General features: G+C 39.2%; 1 protein-coding gene and 1 long non-coding RNA gene across 2 annotated transcripts; both read right to left on the bottom strand.

Moving 5' to 3' along the window:
• Positions 1-641: 641 nt before the first annotated feature.
• ndufb11 (NADH:ubiquinone oxidoreductase subunit B11) lies at positions 642-7,569 on the bottom strand. The gene is made up of 3 exons (XM_076277024.1): positions 7,318-7,569; positions 6,654-6,784; positions 642-876 (listed from the first exon to the last, which is right to left on the bottom strand). The coding sequence occupies exons 1-3, from the start codon at positions 7,501-7,503 to the stop codon at positions 747-749; spliced, it is 447 nt and encodes a 148-aa protein (XP_076133139.1). The 5' UTR covers positions 7,504-7,569; the 3' UTR covers positions 642-746.
• Positions 7,570-9,296: 1,727 nt separating this feature from the next.
• LOC143114857 (uncharacterized) lies at positions 9,297-10,563 on the bottom strand. The gene is made up of 3 exons (XR_012985010.1): positions 10,076-10,563; positions 9,860-9,991; positions 9,297-9,732 (listed from the first exon to the last, which is right to left on the bottom strand). It is a non-coding gene; the product is annotated as an uncharacterized LOC143114857 (long non-coding RNA).
• Positions 10,564-18,882: the final 8,319 nt, after the last annotated feature.

Raw genomic sequence — 18,882 nt, forward strand, 5'->3', positions numbered from 1 at the left:
CAAATTACTTCACCAGCTGAGCGTTTTTTTACAGTTCGCTTGTTGCGATCCCTTTTCAAGGTGGGTGGGGGGGATTTGCTGTATTTCAGGCCCTTCATGATGAACACATATAGTTCCTTATGGTGAGCTCTAGAATTGTAGCCTAGAAATCTAGACGCACCATACATTTTGATGTGGTTCGTCAGGCTACTAAAATTGTCTAGAATGTTATGCATACACTTGCTACTCCATCCTAAAAACGACATCCGTATTTGTTGTTTGCAAAAGTAACTTTACATCACTGGAAGGGTTCAATAAAACATTCATAATGTTCCTTTTGCATGTTATGTATATTGAATTCACCACACATGCATATTCTGCTAAAAATATATGTCTGTGGTACTTAAACTCCATGCATACATTACATAATCAGATGTGCTCACGAGCAGGAAAACATCTGCTGGTGACAGGCAAGTATCTGTTAAAGAGCAAAGTACATAAACTTCTTAAAAAAAATTTTCTTAAGACGTCCAATATCACTGACTTTCAATAACCCCCAAACTGTCTGTGAATAGCCGAAAGCCTTACATTTCTCATATTAGGCTAGTACTGTATATCTAAATAATAATAATTAAAAAAAAAAACCCTTACATGGCACAAAAAAGGGCATAGCAAATTATTTTATTACAGTAGTATACTGTTGTCATATTTTACAATTTAAGAGCAAAAACATATTTTAACAAACACAGATTCTGTAAATGTACATTTCACTCTTCCCCTGCGGATGGAAGAACAATCTTGCTGGGATCGTAGTAGTTCTCCGTCATGATGGGCAACCCCTCAGCTTCCCTCTTCTTGACCTGTCTCTCAGCCTCCCTTCTGGCCCACTGCCTCATCCTGGTGAAAATGCACAAAATAAATAAATGTCATTTTAAGAGACAGCATGCAGCAATTTGCCAATGACTATTCCTCTATCCCTCCACCAAGGATATGTCTTCACCCCTTTCTGTTGGTTGGTCATCAGGATTAATAAAAAACTACTGGCCCAAATTTCATAAAACATGTTGGAAATGTGTGGTATTGGCGAGGTAAAGGACGAGTCTATTAAATTTGGCAGCAAATCAAGTCTTACTAGATGCCTAAATGACTATACCTTAACATTTTCGAAATGTGCTGCTACAGTCTAAATGGACGGTGACTTATTCTGGTGCATGCACCAGAAAGACAACTATTGAGGTGAGGTCATCCAGACTTTAATGCCGTTTATGACTAACATAAGAAGGCTACACCGGGAAACAGGTCTAATCACATCCGCTTGTCAAGCAATAACATTGATTCTGATAGATGCAGTGAAAACAACGACAGATGAGCTTATTTAGGTGTATAGGATATACTCAAATCAGTGTTGGGCCTAATGGTTGTAAAACATTATCTTCATATGTGCACAAAACAATAACATACTAACTACAAGACAGAGTTTAAAAGGCAGGTGAAGTATTACTAATATGCCGATGCTCTTAATCGCTGTCAGAATCAATGTTACGGCTCAACAAGTGGATGTGACGACCTGTTTTTCAGTGTAGCCTTCTGACGTTCCGCATAAACCTCTTTCATGAAATCAAGAGATAAACAGAATTATTAGATGGTAAACCAAGGGCACCAGCAAAACAAACACAAGATGCTACTGGGGGAGAAATGGCATGGCCATAATTGGATAAAACTTTCAGGCTTGCAGTGATAGTACTGAAAATCTGGACACAATTGTTCCCAGATGCCAATCAAGATCATTCTTTTCTGCACTGAGGTTCTAAAATTATAAACAAGAAAGAGGGTACATGTAATTTTGATGAATACCTCTAGATAAAATAATTACAACATTTTTATTTTAACCACTGTGCACATTTTAACTTGATAAATGTTTAGTCTGTCATTACATCTCTGGTCAGATAGCTTGAAGCAACAGTACTGTATATAACAATTTTACATAACAGCTTCAAAATCTTCATGGCACACTGACTCAAAACATAACAGAGACAATAGTGTCTCCACTATTGCCACCCGTGCCCAGAACACCTGGTACTGCACTATTAAACTTTGGTGCATCAGCCCCGGGCCAAAAAATTGACTCTTAACGCAACACCAAAGCACTTTTCCTGTCACACGCACGCTATTTGTTTATGCAGCACTGGCTTTGGAAATAACGATGTCTACAGACAAGGTAGAGTACGTTGCATGATTTTATGAAAGTATGATGTATTGCGACATCAGAAGCAAGTCAAATTTGTAGTTTCTTATGCCTCATTCCATCGAACTACAGATCCGCTACCCGATCTGGCAAACTTGCATAGTGCGGTTATAGCCAATAGAGGGTCGCGAAGTGAATGCAGAAGTGCCATTCACCCTGTTACGAGCTGATGAACCACTGAAACGATTTTGGAAACATTATTTTAAGGTACAAAAAACTCTTTGGTGTTGCTTTAACACATACTTTTTCCCTTTCTGACAAGTGGTATACTTAGCCTGGACATCTAGATCCTGGAAATCTACTGTAGAAAGATTAAGGGTCTCGCCATGACTAATGTAATGGCCCAACTCGAGGGGCGGCACCAAGCATGCATTTGAAAATCTCACTGCACGCAATTGGATAACACTACAACCAATGTTTACTGACTGATTCCGGACTTCGACGCAATTGGATAACACTACGACTAGGGTTGCAAAGGGGGGGGAAATTTCCGGGAAATTTCCGGAAACTTTCCGGAAACTTACCATGGTAAGTTAAGCTGGGGAATTTTGGAAATATTCCAAATTGGAAACTTTCATAGAATTAAAGGAAATTATGGGAATTAATGGGAGTTTACGGGAATTAACGGTAATTCATACAAACTGTTTCATATACAAACATTAACGTTTTGTTTCGTAATAAGCAATATGATTTGTATGTTCGTATTTCGCTTAGCTTAGCATGCAAAGCTAGCTAGCATGCTAGTGGGAATCCCATTCTCTGCCTATGGTTTACTAGCATGCTAAACTAGCCACACTGAACTGCCCAAGATACACAACACCACTCAACAACAAAATCTGATTGGTTGGAACATTTTTTCCCCATGCATATGAACGCACCATAGGTTTCTAGCAGCCTATGCTGATTGCTGTGTGCATGTGATTGACATATTGTGCAGGGTAGAAATTCGACTGAAATTGCATTAAATCAGGTTGTTTTAATGAATATTAGACTGCAAGATCTAGATCAAGATCTCTCCGTTCCTGTGGTAGTTTTGGGTCGTTTAAGAGGGGTCTTAAGACATTCCTATTCAACATATACTTAGTTGTTTAAGCGCTTATGTGTTATGGTTTATATAATGTTGTTTTATTTTAATTGGGCTGTTGATTGATATTCTCCTTAATGTAGTCTTAGCATGTCATTGTTTTTATATTATTGATTGAATTGACATTATTGTTTTAATATTGCCTTTCCCCTTTTTTACATTGCTTTTTTATTAGGCTATTGATTGAATTGATATTATTGTGTACTACAACTATTCTCCTTACTATATTTGACCTACATTTTTAATCTGTTCCCTGTTCAATTTTAAATATTATTATGTTGTTTTGTATTTATGTGTCGCTTTGGACAAAGGCGTCTGCTAAATCCATAACCATAACCATAACCAAGATGGGGTTTTGTCCACTACATTTAAGTTCCCTGTTATAGACTAACTTGCCATATTAAAAATTCCCAGTTTATTCCCATTAATTCCCGTTTATTCCTGTTAATTCCCATATATTCCCGTTAATTCCCATGGAAAGTTTCCAACTTTGAAAATTCCCGGAATTTTGCAACCCTAACTACGACCAATGTTTATTGACTGATTCCGGACTTTGACATTGCAGCGCTGTGGTCATCTGTTTAGCTCACCTCTGGCCCGCCTTTATCAGATACACCTATGTGATTGGTGCAGCTTGGTTTCACGGGCATAGATAATGAGCATCATTACTCATTGCCAGAGTGACTCACTTAGCAAATTCAAATTGTGCTTCCACGAGAACTGTAATTCTGCCATAATGGGGCAATAAAGCAGCACAATGGAGATATGGTCTACAACTAGCAAGCTAACTACCTAAAAGACATGCAAAACCTTGCAAATACCACACAGAGCCTTGTAGGCACTGTTCGAATTTTGTTAACATACTAACTGGTGTCTTTTGGCGATACAGTCAGCAAGGTCATGCTGTGAAAAATTGTGTTTCGTTTAGGCAGTGTGGGCCTACCCAGAACACAGAACAGCATAGTAGTGCATATCCTGGGTGGCTGGTGGGAATATCATCATATGCATTTATCTGTACATGACCATAAACCAGTGTTTCTCAAAGTGTGGACCGGGGACCACTGGTGGTCCGCAAGCTATCCCAAGTGGTCCGTGATTTTTTGTCATTGGTTAAGTGCTCCTTGGTCTGAAAAACTGGAAAGAAGAAATATTCTTTTCTGATTGGTTGGTGGGGTGGCTATTAATTCTGAATAACGGGATCTATGAAGTAGATCTGGTAAAAAAAAAAGTTTAATCACAGTTCAATATCAATGCTTATGAATGGTAACTATAATAACCATAGTAGGACGACGGATGAGCCTGGAAGCAGGCTTTGCAACAATGGAATCCACTGTAAACAAACTATGGTAACTGTCCATGCTATCGCTGTTAGGGCCAAAGAAAGATGTACAACAAACTGAACAAGTCGGCTTCTTTTTAAACGGAACCGCTTGTTTCTTTTGCGTGCTTTTGTGCCATAAGGCATGACTATTGCCTAAAGTGGCAACCGGTTGATAAGCGGGATAACGTAAATGTAAATCAAGTTTATAGGCCAAGTACACTTGCGTATACAAGGAATTTGGTCTCTGCATTTATCCCATCCGTGAATTAGTGAACACACAGAGCACACTGCCTTTGAGGTGTCCTGTTATACGGAATTAATGGACTCGGCCGGAGGAAACTCTGAGTTCTTTGCCTCCCCCCTTGTCCATTAATTCCGTATAACAGGACACCTCGGTGGCCGTTATCTCTTACTTGATAGCCACCCTACCAGCCAATCAGAAAAGAGTATTTCTTCTCTCCGGGTGATAAATGACCATATACCATCAAAAATGAATTTGAAGATGATTCCCAATTAGACACCCTTTTACTGACCTGATGTGGCTACAGGTTTGGACAAATAAAGTCAATTAAAAGCCTGGTCTCGTCTTATTAAAGTGTTTTGGTTGTATAAACCCTCGTAAGCCACACCAGATCATCTGCTTGAGCTGGTTATATGCTGCTTAGATCATGCACACAAAAGTAAGGGTAGACGGCACTGTTTAATACACGCTTTTACTGCTGATGAAAAGCATGAAACCATGAGCATCAAAGTAGGTTATGGTAAAATTCTTTCCAATTGACCAGCTTGGGAAAAAAAGGCAAAAGAAAGTGGTGGTGGTGACTCTCTACCTTTGTTGGCCATGAAGTCCAAATATGCATCCATTTCTTGATTACTTATATCAATTTGATAGTATTTCCCCATCTTTGCTGAGCAACCGTTTTGTGTCAAAGAAATTAAAGGCCTGGCCCATATAGACTCAGCCTGTCCCAAATATAAGCAGGTTCAGTTCAGTGATAGAAGTAAATAAAAAAATTAAATAAAAGCTTACAGTAATACCGGTATATGGTTATTTACAAACAGGCTGTCATAGCCTTGCATATGAACTGGAAAAGAGGGATTGGGAAGTTGTGGTGGCAACATATTAATGTATTGGAGGAGAGATTTCTAATCAACCCTGAAACATTATGATGAGGAACTACGCTACCTGAGGGTTAAAGAGAAACTATGCAGTTTTGGCAATTTCTTTGCTGTTTTCTCACTTTTTGCTCACAGGTTTCTCTGCAGGGCTCCCCCTACAGCTTCAGAGTATGATTTACGACACTCATCAAATCGGTCAGTCTGCCGTTTTCCTCTTTCCCTGTTCCTCCGACAACGGTTCACTTGCATTCTTCTTCTTTTCGCTGGCTCTGCCATGACGAATGTCTGAGAAACTCCATTGCTACCTTGTTCTAGCCGGTGCCTGGCGTGTATGTGTGTAGTGCAGTAAAGCAATTCGTTACATCGCGAGGCTGCGAGACTTTCTGTCTCTGAGGCCGCCAGCCCAAAGTTGTAAGGGTGGTTTTTCCACTCACAGGCGCTAGGGGGAAGCGAGACGGCCACCATTCAACCCGAAAAAAATCCTATAACTTATTCCAATGACTTCAAAACTGTTCAGTTATGGTAAATTAAGCTAAAAAAACCCTGCATAGTTCGCCTTTAAATGCAACAATAAGTCTATGGTCAACACCACGGATAACCAACAACATCAGAACAGTCTTATCAATTTCATGCATGCATCCCTAACAATACATTTTACAACCTGTATTATTTGAGATGTATTATTATAATACCTTTCTGTGTTGATGAGTCATGGTGTATTCGTGGGATATTTCTGAACCAATCTATTCAATGGTCATTTCTGGTAAAGATTTACTGTACATGATACATTACATGAAGTGATACAAACTCCATGCATAAAGTCAACCAGGTTTGAAGTGGCATGTTTCTGCTGATATTCTGCTTGAGGATGAGTAAATCTCATTGACATTTATGTTAATACTTACCCATGGTCAGGTAGGTAATGGAGAAAGGTGCCGCCTATAACAATAGCGACAGAAACGCTGAAAAAGAAGGCCAGCTTCATGTTCCATGCATCTGCATGGGCATCACTTGAGAATCCATGGTAATCAGGATTCTACAGACAAGAAAAGACAAGGGAGAAAATGTACACATTGAACCAAACATAGGCTACATAAGACAAAAATGTACCATAGCGTTGATTGCTGCCACTGAAGTGTAAGTGTAAGTATTCTTAACTTGAAGTGTCTTTCAAGTAAAGAATACATCGACACCGAGTTGTTAACGTTAACGCATACTGTATCTTTCTATTGCTAACTTTATCGTTAACCGGGGCAACAGGCCATGGAGCTCACGTTACCACTATAATGCTTTTATTAATTTCTGTCCAAGACTAATGAGCCAATTCACAAGCTATGTACGTTTCAAATTGTTATTTTTAGGCTAATGTTAAGACGTAATGTAACGTTATATTACACTGTTTCGTTCACAAGGACTGAACATCTATCGTCAACTCGCAAGATAAATAAGTTACCTGTTCCTTTACCATTTCAGGGATAGATTTGGTGACATGTTTTCCGTGGTGACAAGCATGTTTACGTTCCTGTTCTGAGCCATGCCAGTGGAGATATGGAAATGGTACCAACTCACCTCCTCAAACGGGCTGACCTCTGCGTGTCCATGACTATCCTTGGCATGACCGTGCTGCAGATCAGCGACAGCGGTAGCACCTGCAGCACTCGATGGAGACGATTGAGACACAAAACGAGCACTGTACACCGGACTAAAGCGCATTCGAGACAAAGAAGGCAAAATCCGAGTCAAGCGTGAAGCCATCCTGAACTCCTCTTGAAGTCCACCACTGCCTTGCACAGCCGAATCTTCACAGTCACTTAGAATACTTCCGGTATAACTTAGAACGTGAACTGGAAGTGAAAATGGGCTTCGTTTCCGATCTTTGCTGCCATCTATTGAAATAGTCTAGTATATCAACCCCAACAGGAGGCTTCTTTCTGTATTAACAGTAGCCTAGGCCTACTACACTTTAGTTAAACATTTTGTTCAATGACCATTATTTTTTCCAACTTTTGCATGGTTTTCTATTGTGCTTTGCCTCATGTAGGCTATTTCTTTTGTTTATTTGAGAGTATTGCTTCATGGTGATATTTCACTAGGCTATAAATAATAGGCCTAAATTGATTGATCGATTCATTTTGCTGTAAGCTAGTTGGTTGGTTGTTTGGTTGTCACCAGGGATGCAGTGGTAAAATAAGTCGAGGTGACCAGAGCCCGTCTACCCTTATTAGACATTTTCTGAGGCGACTAGCCTATACATTTTGTGATTACAGTGAGGTGGACTAGCCTACGTCATGCAGTAGCCTAACAGATTTTTTTTCAAGGCATTCAGAACATGTTTGATGATGGTGGAGATTATTGTCCAATGTTTATAACAATATCAATGGTATTAAATGGTTCATAGAGTGTGAATGTGGATAATACAGTGTCATTTTTGAATGTTAAACGTTGCAATTGGTGAATAAACTCTTTTGGCAGGTCGATAAACTCCAACAAGAGTTGGATAGGCTAAACTCTATTTCTGAAATTTCAGAGGTAGATAAACTGTGTTTACTTGCCTCCACTACATCCCTGGTTGTCACTGATGTGCAGAGTAGCCTAGAGTGACAGTCGCAGGAAAGAAGCTCTAAACCTGTTAGTTGGGGTGTGAAGAGACCAACACTTCCCAGAGGGGAGTGGGGTGAACAGACTGGTCTTTGATGATGCTGTGCACCTTACACAAGCGCTTGCCCTGGGTGGCCTCGATGGAGGGGAGTGTGCGGGAGTGTGTGATGCGTTGAGCAGTTTTCACCACCCTGCTTTCCGGTCAGAGGCAGAGCAGAGCAGTTGCCACCATACTGTGGCACAGCTGGTGAGGATGCTCTCGATGGTGCGGTATAGAAGTTCACTAGGATCTGAGGAGACAGGTGGACCCTCTTTTTAGTCTCCTTAGAAAGAACAGACGCTGGTGAGCTTTCTTGATCAGAGTAGAGGTGATGAGGGTCTAAGAGAGGTCCTCAGAGATATGGAGACCCAGAAACTTGAAGCTGGTGACACGCTCCACCTCAGTCCCATTGAGGATGGGGGGGTGTGTGCCAGCTTTTGACTTCCTGTAGTCCACGATGAGCTCTCGTCTTCTTTGTGTTGATAGCCAGGTTGTTGTTGGTGCTGAAAGAGGTGTGAATCAGAATCCTTCCTGTAAATTTACATACGGTGTATTTCTGGTGTTCATTCATGATTTTGTATCCATTTGTATCTCTGATCTATACATTCTGTAGATTAGATTTAGCATGACTTTCTAGACACCTCTGTGCCTCTTTGTCTATACTGGGTGGACAGAAATGAATGATGCTCACACCTTACCACTGTCATTGAGTAGTGCTGCTCCAAGTACTCAGACAGTACTTTATTAGCATAACATTTGGCCAAGTACAAGGTAGGGTTGTTGTAATTAATGACCCTTCAGGAGGACCTGCCCCAAGACCACCCCTGTATCTGTTCCATATTCATACAGAGCTAGAGGTCTTTCTAACAATCAGAAATAATCTAATTTTAAAAGAAAGTATGCATATCAATGCAAAAATAGTAGTATGTGAAATAATTGAACTGGGAATGCCACCAGCTTCTTCAGATAATGTAATTTTACGCAGACATAGAATTTGAAGCGAAGCAATGAAGAAAAAAAAAAAAAAAACAATTTAACCTTTTACTCACAGTTTTTATCAATTTATTTTATAAAGATAATACTCTAGTAGCCTACAGTGGAGTATAATCAACAATCCAACCATCGTGAAGTTTGGAAATCTTTCAATTACATAAAATACCCTTATTTAATCTTCAGTCAATAACTAACAACATTAACAATTGGTTTTTAAAGTCTTAATAAAACTGAGAAATGCATCCAAGGAAAGGAAATGAGAAAGCTCTTTACTCTCGATGGTTGTCGTGGTAGGAGGAGACTCCAGCAAGGTGTGTTGGTGGTCAAATGCATTGCAGCATCTGAAAGCAAATCTAAACAAAGACAGAGGGCATACACTTTTAGACCTACTACAACAAAATTGATTTAGATATGAAAATGTGAGTGTTTGTGCCCAAGAACATTTGAGCTACCAAAATACAACAAATACTAGGGCATTACCTGGGGTCCTTCCGTGGTAACTGATAATACCTGCTATGACACTGTTAGTGGGACATGCAGATTGGGTTGTACTCGAATGCTTTTTTGCAGTTGATAGAAAAATGTCTGTTTTCATGGTGGTTGTTGTGGTAACTGCAAACAATATTGAATGGACATTTAATCTGTGAAATGGTAGATGGCTAAAGTAACACTAAAGTACAATAGAGCACAGTTTACCAAGTAATCCTTGATATGCTCTGAAGGCTTGAGCAGTGAAAGTTGAGAGCACCATCATAATCATTGGCATATCTTTTGGCTCTCTTGGATTCATCTAAAGTGATAGAGAGGTCATTTCAGCTCTTCTGCTTTACATTTTTCATCTTCTCCATGTCCACTTTTTCTTCTGTGCTGGAGGCAAGTACCTTGGCAGAGGTGGTTGCTGACGGACAAACAAGACATCGGCACTACAACTAGTAACAGATATCACAGGTTAAGCAGAGAGAAAGACTCAAATCAGTCTAATTCAATAAAATACTAATGTGGTACCTGACATGCAGAATACCTACTCTGACTACGCCACCCCCTAAACCCAGGCGGGAGAAACCTATAAGCTCTCTAACGTGGCTGGTTCTCGGCCTTCCCCACAAAGAAACAGGAACAAAAGGCATATACGAAATACTCAAATTTATTACAAATAGTATAAATACAATCCAGAATGTAAGTTGTGTGTAAGTAAGAAAGACTGCATGGGATAACTGGCTGAGACTCCTCAGGCTAATAAGGTCGGGTCAGCACACACAGCTCCCGTCTTGGAGAGGGGCCCTGGTGAGAGAGGGAGAGAGAGAGACAGCAAACCCAGCACCACAAAAGAATGCAACACGGCAAGCACTGCAAACACAAGAAGTAAATACCACTACAGGATACCACTACAAAATACCACACCGTGTTGTACACACAGTACACACCGAGAAAATATCTCCCTCCATGTGGCACCCAACCCTGAAAGGAGCAGTATTGAGTTGCGGATCCGGCCTTGTACAAAGACAGCCTATATGATAGGACAAAAGAGGAACAGCCAGCTCCCAGCACAAGAGCTGTAAGCATGCGAGCTTAAGCAAGTGATGTTAGTCCCAGCAGTTACAGAGAGACAATGCAAACAAACAAAAAGACAAACAAAATGAAAGCAAACAAACAAACCCAAAAACTAACAGTAAAACAGTGGCTGGCCTGGTCCTTTGCAAGAGCGTTCACTACTCCCCACAGCACAGTGACACAGGAAGAAAGGAACATTCCAGTGCAGAGCATCAGTGTCTGTAGCCCAGCACTCATAAATCTTAAAATCAGGCAGTCACCTCAGTGTCCTCCACGAAGAGTGAAACACATGGTTCTAGCATTCACCCTGCATGACAGAGGACCTTAACAGTCACAAAGAGCAAGTGGTGGCAGCAGCAAGAGAATGTGAGCTCTCAACAAACCAAACTTTATAACTTCCTAGTTAGTCATGTGACCTGCCCCATGTGACCACGCTTGCAGTCACACAAGCCACACTGGTTGCCAGTGCAGGTGGGCACATAAACCAGAAATCCCCACATCCCCACACTAACAACATCTCTCATGAAATGAAGTAGATTAAATTTGATGAAATTGCCATTTCAGGGGCATAAAAAGTGATATTAAAACCTAGAATTGTTTAAAAACATGCACAAACATATACAGTACAGTGTGACAGAATCAAATATTCCTGTGATGGAGATCCAAAGCAGTATTTTGAAAATTACCTGCCATGTCCATAAGCAGCACATAGGAACAGACAATGAAGATCTTCATGATGATGCAGGTGCAGTCTACAGACACCCTTACCAAGTGATGCAGGAGGTGAATTCACATATAGCGGCACGGGTGACGCTTGGACAGATTGTTGTCACCCAAGTCAACTGATCCTCTAGCCTAGAAATCTAGACGCACCCTAGCGGAGGCAAATTAATTTGCTCAGCCTGTACGTCTAGTATCAAACCATAGGGATTTCTATTGGCTGACGCCGTGGACGTCATCCAATCACAGTGCTCTATTTTGTTAGAGAGTCTTAAGGCGGGCTTAACAGGATAACGACAGTCCTGCGACGGTGAACAACAAGGAAGTGCTATGGCGAACGAAGAGCGGTTGTTTGAATCGGCGTTGGCGTCAACTTTGGAGGAGTTGGACTTGTGCTTTTCTTTGAAAGTTGAGCAACACAATGCACTTAAGTCATTCCTTTCGAAGAAGGATGTATTTGCCGTTTTGCCGACCGGATACGGATATGGTCGTAGCGCTGGCCTATTGCATGCCTAGGCAGTTTGAAAGACAATTCTCTGCCCGCCCCTTGGATTAAGCGAGGTGAATGGTTCGATTCCAGACTATACATTTCAATGATATAGGATGGCCCGCCAGGCTACTGATCCTCTTTATACCCATCTGAGAAAAAGGACACAACTTGCCCCACCCCCCAAATTAATTATTTTGTTACAGCAGTGGTTCTTAAACTGGAGTGTTGTCAAAAATCACTCAGTGAGTTGCACAGTTTTAAAAATGAACGTTAAGGGTAGGGCTGGGCGATATAAACGGTATAAGCGGTATGCGATAAAAATTTGGCCAACGATAGAGATTTTTGTTATACCGGCATATTGCGATAGGTCATTATGTCATCAAATTGCAACACGCTTGGCCTGCCGGGACCGGCAGCAACCACGAGGAGGCCACAGCAGGTGTAGACAAATGGCTGCGAGCGGTGAAGGTATTGTAACGATTTGATAGCGTCACAGACCGAGGTGAAGTTAGTTTGATATTTGATATTCGGATATTCGACAGATATTCAAAAAAAAAAAATTATGCTGCCGGTTTCACCCCGTGTTTGCAGACAATGTACAAACAGATGACCTGTCTACTTGCTCCCAGCCGACCATAGGGACCGTCTAAAAAGTAACTTCTGAATTACCTTCATAGTCTTTTTTGTCAATAGCTTTGACATCATGTGACCTAGTGACTCCAAACCAATTCAAAATAGTTATCCTATATGGGACTCATCAGACACACTTCTTTTTATAGTCACTGTATGCACACTGTATTTTATATGAATATTTTAAAGATAATACATTATTTATCATAAGAAACGGTCTCCTTTTTTTCAATACCTCCCAAGCCATGCGACCTAGTGACTCTAAACCAATGCAGAATAGTTATCCTATATGGGACTCATCGGGCACACCTCTTTTTATGGTCACTGTATGCACACTGTATTTTTTATGAATATTTTAAAGAAAATACATTATTTCATATAATAAACAGTCTTCTATTTTTCAATACCTCCCAGGTCATGTGACCTAGTGACTCCAAACCAATTCAAAATAGTTATCCTATATGGGACTCATCAGACACATCTCTTTTTATGGTCACTGTATGCACACTGTATTTTATATGAATATTTTAAATATAATACATTATTTATCATAAGAAACGGTCTCCTTTTATTCAATACCTCCCAAGCCATGCGACCTAGTGAATCCAAACCAATGCAGAATAGTTATCCTATATGGGACTCATCGGGCACACCTCTTTTTATGGTCACTGTATGCACACTGTATTTTTTATGAATATTTTAAAGAAAATACATTATTTCATATAAGAAACAGTCTCCTTTTTTTTCAATACCTCCCAGGTCATGTGACCTAGTGACTCCAAACCAATGCAGAATAATTATCCTATATAGGACTCATCTGGCACACCTCTTTTTATAGTCACTGTATGCACACTGTATTTTATATGAATATTTTAAAGAAAATACATTATTTCATATAAGAAACAGTCTCCTTTTTTTCAATACCTCCCAAGTCATGTGACCTAGTGACTCCAAACCAATGCAGAATTGTTATCCTATATGGGACTCATCGGGCACACCTCTTTTTATGATCACTGTATGCACACTGTATTTTATATGAATATTTTAAAGATAATACATTATTTCATATAAGAAACAGTCTCCTTTTTTTCAATACCTCCCAGGTCATGTGACCTAGTGACTCCAAACCAATGCAGAATTGTTATCCTATATGGGACTCATTGGGCACACCTCTTTTTATAGTCACTGTATGCACACTGTATTTTATATGAATATTTTAAAGAAAATACATTATTTACCATAAGAAACGGCCTCCCTTTTTTCAATACCTCCCAAGCCATGCGACCTAGTGACTCCAAACCAATGCAGAATAGTTATCCTATATGGGACTCATCAGGCACACCTCTTTTTATGGTCACTGTATGCACACTGTATTTTACATTAATATTTTAAAGAAAATACATTATTTCATATAAGAAACAGTCTCCTTTTTTTCAATACCTCCCAAGCCATGTGACCTAGTGACTCCAAACCAATGCAGAATAGTTATCCTATATGGGACTCATCAGACACACCTCTTTTTATAGCAACTGTATGCACACTATATTTTATATGAATTCTTTAAATAAAATACATTATTTCATATAAGAAACAGACTCCTTTTTTTCAATACCTCCCAAGCCATGTGACCTAGGGACTCCAAACCAATGCAGAATAGTTATCCTATGTGGGACTAATAAGACACACCTCTTCTTATAGTCTCTGTATGCACACTGTATTTTATATTAATATTTTTAAGAAAATACATTATTTGCCATCATGAATGGTCTCCTTTTTTCAATACCTCGCAAGCTTTTTTCTCGCTAGACATCACAGATCAACATAGAACTGTTCTGCTATGTGATAATAATCAGACACATGTCAATGTGAAATAATATTTTGCATGAACTATTATATTTAATTTTTTTTAAAGAATCATATTTATTTCCTATGGAAAACAGCTTTTTGCTCAATAGCTGCCATATAAGGGGTCCTAGACAACACAGATCAATACAGAACTGTTCTGCTATGGGGTACTTATCAGACACACCTCAATATGAAAAATGATTTGGCATCTACTATTATATGGAAGGTATTGAGAAAACACAGTTTCCATAGGAAACAAATGGGTACTATAAAAAAATAGTACGTGCAAAAATTATATTAATTTGAGGTGTGTCTGATTAGTCCCATAAAGGATATTCTGCATTGGTTTGGTGTCCCTACGTCACTTCCCTTGGGGGGGGGGGGGGGGGGGTATTGAAAAAGGTGACCATTCCTTATAGGAAACGATGTATTTTCTTTAAAATATTAATATAAAATAGTGTGCTTTCAATGGTTATAGGAAGAGGTGTGTCTGATGAGTCCCATATAGGGTAACTGTTCTGTATTGGTTTGGAGTCACTAGGTCACATGGCTTGGGAGGTATTGAAAAAAAGGAGACCATTCCTCATGGGAAATAATGTATTTTCTTTAAAATATTCATATAAAATACAGTGTGCATACAGTGACCATAAAAAGAGGTGTGCCCGATGAGTCCCATATAGGATAACTATTCTGCATTGGTTTGGAGTCACTAGGTCACATGACTTGGGAGGTATTGAAAAAAGTGGACCATTCATATAGGAAATAACGTATTTTTTTACAAAATATTCATATAAAATACAGTGTGCATACAGTGACCATAAAAAGAGGTGTGTCTGATGAGTAGTCCCATATAGGATAACTATTCTGCATTGGTTTGGAGACACTAGGTCACATGGCTTAGGAGGTATTGAAAAAAAGGAGACCATTCCTTATGGGAAATAATGTATTTTCTTTAAAATATTCATATAAAATACAGTGTGCATACAGTGACCATAAAAAGAGGTGTGCCCGATGAGTCCCATATAGGATAACTATTCTGCATTGGTTTGGAGTCACTAGGTCACATGACCTGGGAGGTATTAAAAAAAAGGAGACTGTTTCTTATATGAAATAATGTATTTTCTTTAAAATATTAATATAAAATACAGTGTGCATACAGTGACTATAAAAAGAGGTGTGTCTGATGAGTCCCATATAGGATAACAATTCTGCATTGGTTTGGAGTCACTAGGTCACATGACCTGGGAGGTATTGAAAAAAAGAAGACTGTTTCTTATATGAAATAATGTATTTTCTTTAAAATATTCATATAAAATACAGTGTGCATACAGTGACCATAAAAAGAGGTGTGCCCGATGAGTCCCATATAGGATAACTATTCTGCATTGGTTTGGAGTCACTAGGTCACATGACTTGGGAGGTATTGAAAAAAGAGGACCATTCATATAGGAAATAACGTATTTTTTTACAAAATATTCATATAAAATACAGTGTGCATACAGTGACCATAAAAAGAGGTGTGTCTGATGAGTCCCATATAGGATAACTATTCTGCATTGGTTTGGAGACACTAGGTCACATGGCTTAGGAGGTATTGAAAAAAAGGAGACCATTCCTTATGGGAAATAATGTATTTTCTTTAAAATATTCATATAAAATACAGTGTGCATACAGTGACCATAAAAAGAGGTGTGCCCGATGAGTCCCATATAGGATAACTATTCTGCATTGGTTTGGAGTCACTAGGTCACATGACCTGGGAGGTATTGAAAAAAAGGAGACTGTTTCTTATATGAAATAATGTATTTTCTTTAAAATATTAATATAAAATACAGTGTGCATACAGTGACTATAAAAAGAGGTGTGTCTGATGAGTCCCATATAGGATAACAATTCTGCATTGGTTTGGAGTCACTATGTCACATGACCTGGGAGGTATTGAAAAAAAGAAGACTGTTTCTTATATGAAATAATGTATTTTCTTTAAAATATTCATAAAAAATACAGTGTACATACAGTGACCATAAAAAGAGGTGTGCCCGATGAGTCCCATATAGGATAACTATTCTGCATTGGTTTGGAGTCACTAGGTCGCATGGCTTGGGAGGTATTGAATAAAAGGAGACCGTTTCTTATGGTAAATAATGTTTTTTTTTTTACAAAATATTCATATAAAATACAGTGTGCATACAGTGATCATAAAAAGAGGTGTGCCCGATGAGTCCCATATAGGATAACAATTCTGCATTGGTTTGGAGTCACTAGGTCACATGACCTGGGAGGTATTGAAAAAAAGGAGACTGTTTCTTATATGAAATAAAGTATTTCCTTTAAAATATTAATGTAAAATACAGTGTGCATACAGTGACCATAAAAAGAGGTGTGCCCGATGAGTCCCATATAGGATAACTATTCTGCATTGGTTTGGAGTCACTAGTTCACATGACTTGGGAGGTATTGAAAAAAGAGGACCATTCATATAGGATATAATGTATTTTTTTACTAAATATTCATATAAAATACAGTGTGCATACAGACTATCAAAAAAGGGGTGTGTCTGATGAGTCCCATATAGGATAAATATTCTGCATTGGTTTGGAGTCACTAGGTCACATGATGTCAAAGCTATTGACAAAAAAGACTATGAAGGTAATTCAGAAGGTACTTTTTAGACTGTCCCTAAGGTCGGCTGGGAGCAAGTAGACAGGTCATCTGTTTGTACATTGTCTGCAAACACGGGGTGAAACTGGCCGCATACATTTTTTTTTGAAAATCTGTCGAATATCCGAATATCAAATATCAAACTAACTTCACCTCGGTGCGACACCGACAGTTGTCCAATCAAAAGGTTTATTAGCTGAGAACGAGAGCAGGGACACAGACCCAGAACACAATACACACGGAGCAGGTCAAGTAGGCTACACACACACGCTACACATACAGGGGTGGACGCAGCCCACAAAAAGGATCACACACGAGGGAGAACTAAAAGGGAAACATGTCACGATAAAGACGCTAACTTTAGACTTATAACTTAGGAGAAATACAGACATAAACCCCCAAACAGGGTAGGAATTTCACGGCGGCCACGTCGTTGCCTCTTGCGTTGGCCGTGAGGCCCCTTTGAAAATCAGAGGTTTACAGGCCACGGTGGCCTTGGTGCCCCCTTCTTTCAATATTCTGCTTTGCGTCCTAATAGCGATTTTTATTTAGCCTGTGTGGCCTGTCAAAATAATCTAAGCATTCACAGCGCAAATTAATTGAGTATTTTACGCAGTGGAGAAAGTGACAGCGCAAGAAAGAAAGTGCGTCCAAATTCCATTCATCTCAGTTGAACTACTCGCGAAGTAGCCTATTCATCACACAGACATCACAAGTATCACACGAAAGAGCTTTCTCTCAGCTTTTAAACGATGTTACCCGATAATTGCTTAGTGGAACGGTTCGCGAGAAAAGTAAATGATATAATTCAATTTAATCATACATTCTACTGAAGGTTTTGCGTCCCATGATCTCCCAACCCATTCATCTCGGTGGAATACTTCACGAACCCTTCTTTTAACACACGACAAACCTCATATCAAAATAAACAGCAGACCTTACCGAACACAAAGGTGTAAATCAGTCCCCTGTACAGTTAGCCGTTCCAGAGTAATCCAGTTTTGAATTTGCAGTAAATTTCGAAATGCATGGATGTCTCCAAATTTGGGCTTTAAGTTTTACAATGTGTTTAAATTGTTCCACATGATTTCATAACAGGCCAAATACAAAATAAATGTTACAAATATCGCCTAGATATTGGTAAATCAGAGGACAGCTGACTGAGTTTGTGAAAGTAGCCTAATGATCACAAAATGCTAAGCATGCATCTAGGCTATTGAGTTTCTTAAAGCTGAGCTGTGGTTAAATTGTTCAATACATGATTAATTAACACAAAAACGTTGCCTGGTGTCCCTTTAACGTTAACATTTTTCATAACTCCATGTAGGACGTTTCTGTACATAAATGTGGCAATAGTACTGCAATAGCACTGTGGCAATAGTAATGCAATATTTAGAAAATGTAGGCTACTCTTGTAGTCTTGATACTCAAGTACTTTTAACAAACAAGTACTTCAGTAAGTAGACATCTGACATCTGTTGTACTTTTACTTGTACTTGAGTAAAATTTAGCAAAGGGTATCTGTACTTTTACTCAAGTAATGAAGCTGTGTACTCTGTCCACCTCTGCTTGTATTGTGTGGCACCAAATCACATCGGTGTATTTT

Source organism: Alosa pseudoharengus, unplaced genomic scaffold, assembly GCF_046254945.1.
Source record: "Alosa pseudoharengus isolate Yale_2024_CS ecotype anadromous, Long Island Sound unplaced genomic scaffold, YU_APseudo_1.1 YU_APseudo_1.1_scf_9, whole genome shotgun sequence".
Taxonomy (NCBI): Eukaryota; Metazoa; Chordata; class Actinopteri; order Clupeiformes; family Clupeidae; genus Alosa; species Alosa pseudoharengus.

What these genes read in the sequence shown, in the direction of transcription:
- ndufb11 (XM_076277024.1), bottom strand. Translation starts at nt 7,503, where the DNA reads ATGGCTTCACGCTTGACTCGGATTTTGCCTTCTTTGTCTCGAATGCGC. An exon ending in AGGTCAGCCCGTTTGAGGAG is followed by an intron (nt 6,785 to 7,317) that starts GTGAGTTGGTAC and finishes TCTTGTCTGTAG; the next exon opens with AATCCTGATTACCATGGATT. An exon ending in CATTACCTACCTGACCATGG is followed by an intron (nt 877 to 6,653) that starts GTAAGTATTAAC and finishes CATTTTCACCAG; the next exon opens with GATGAGGCAGTGGGCCAGAA.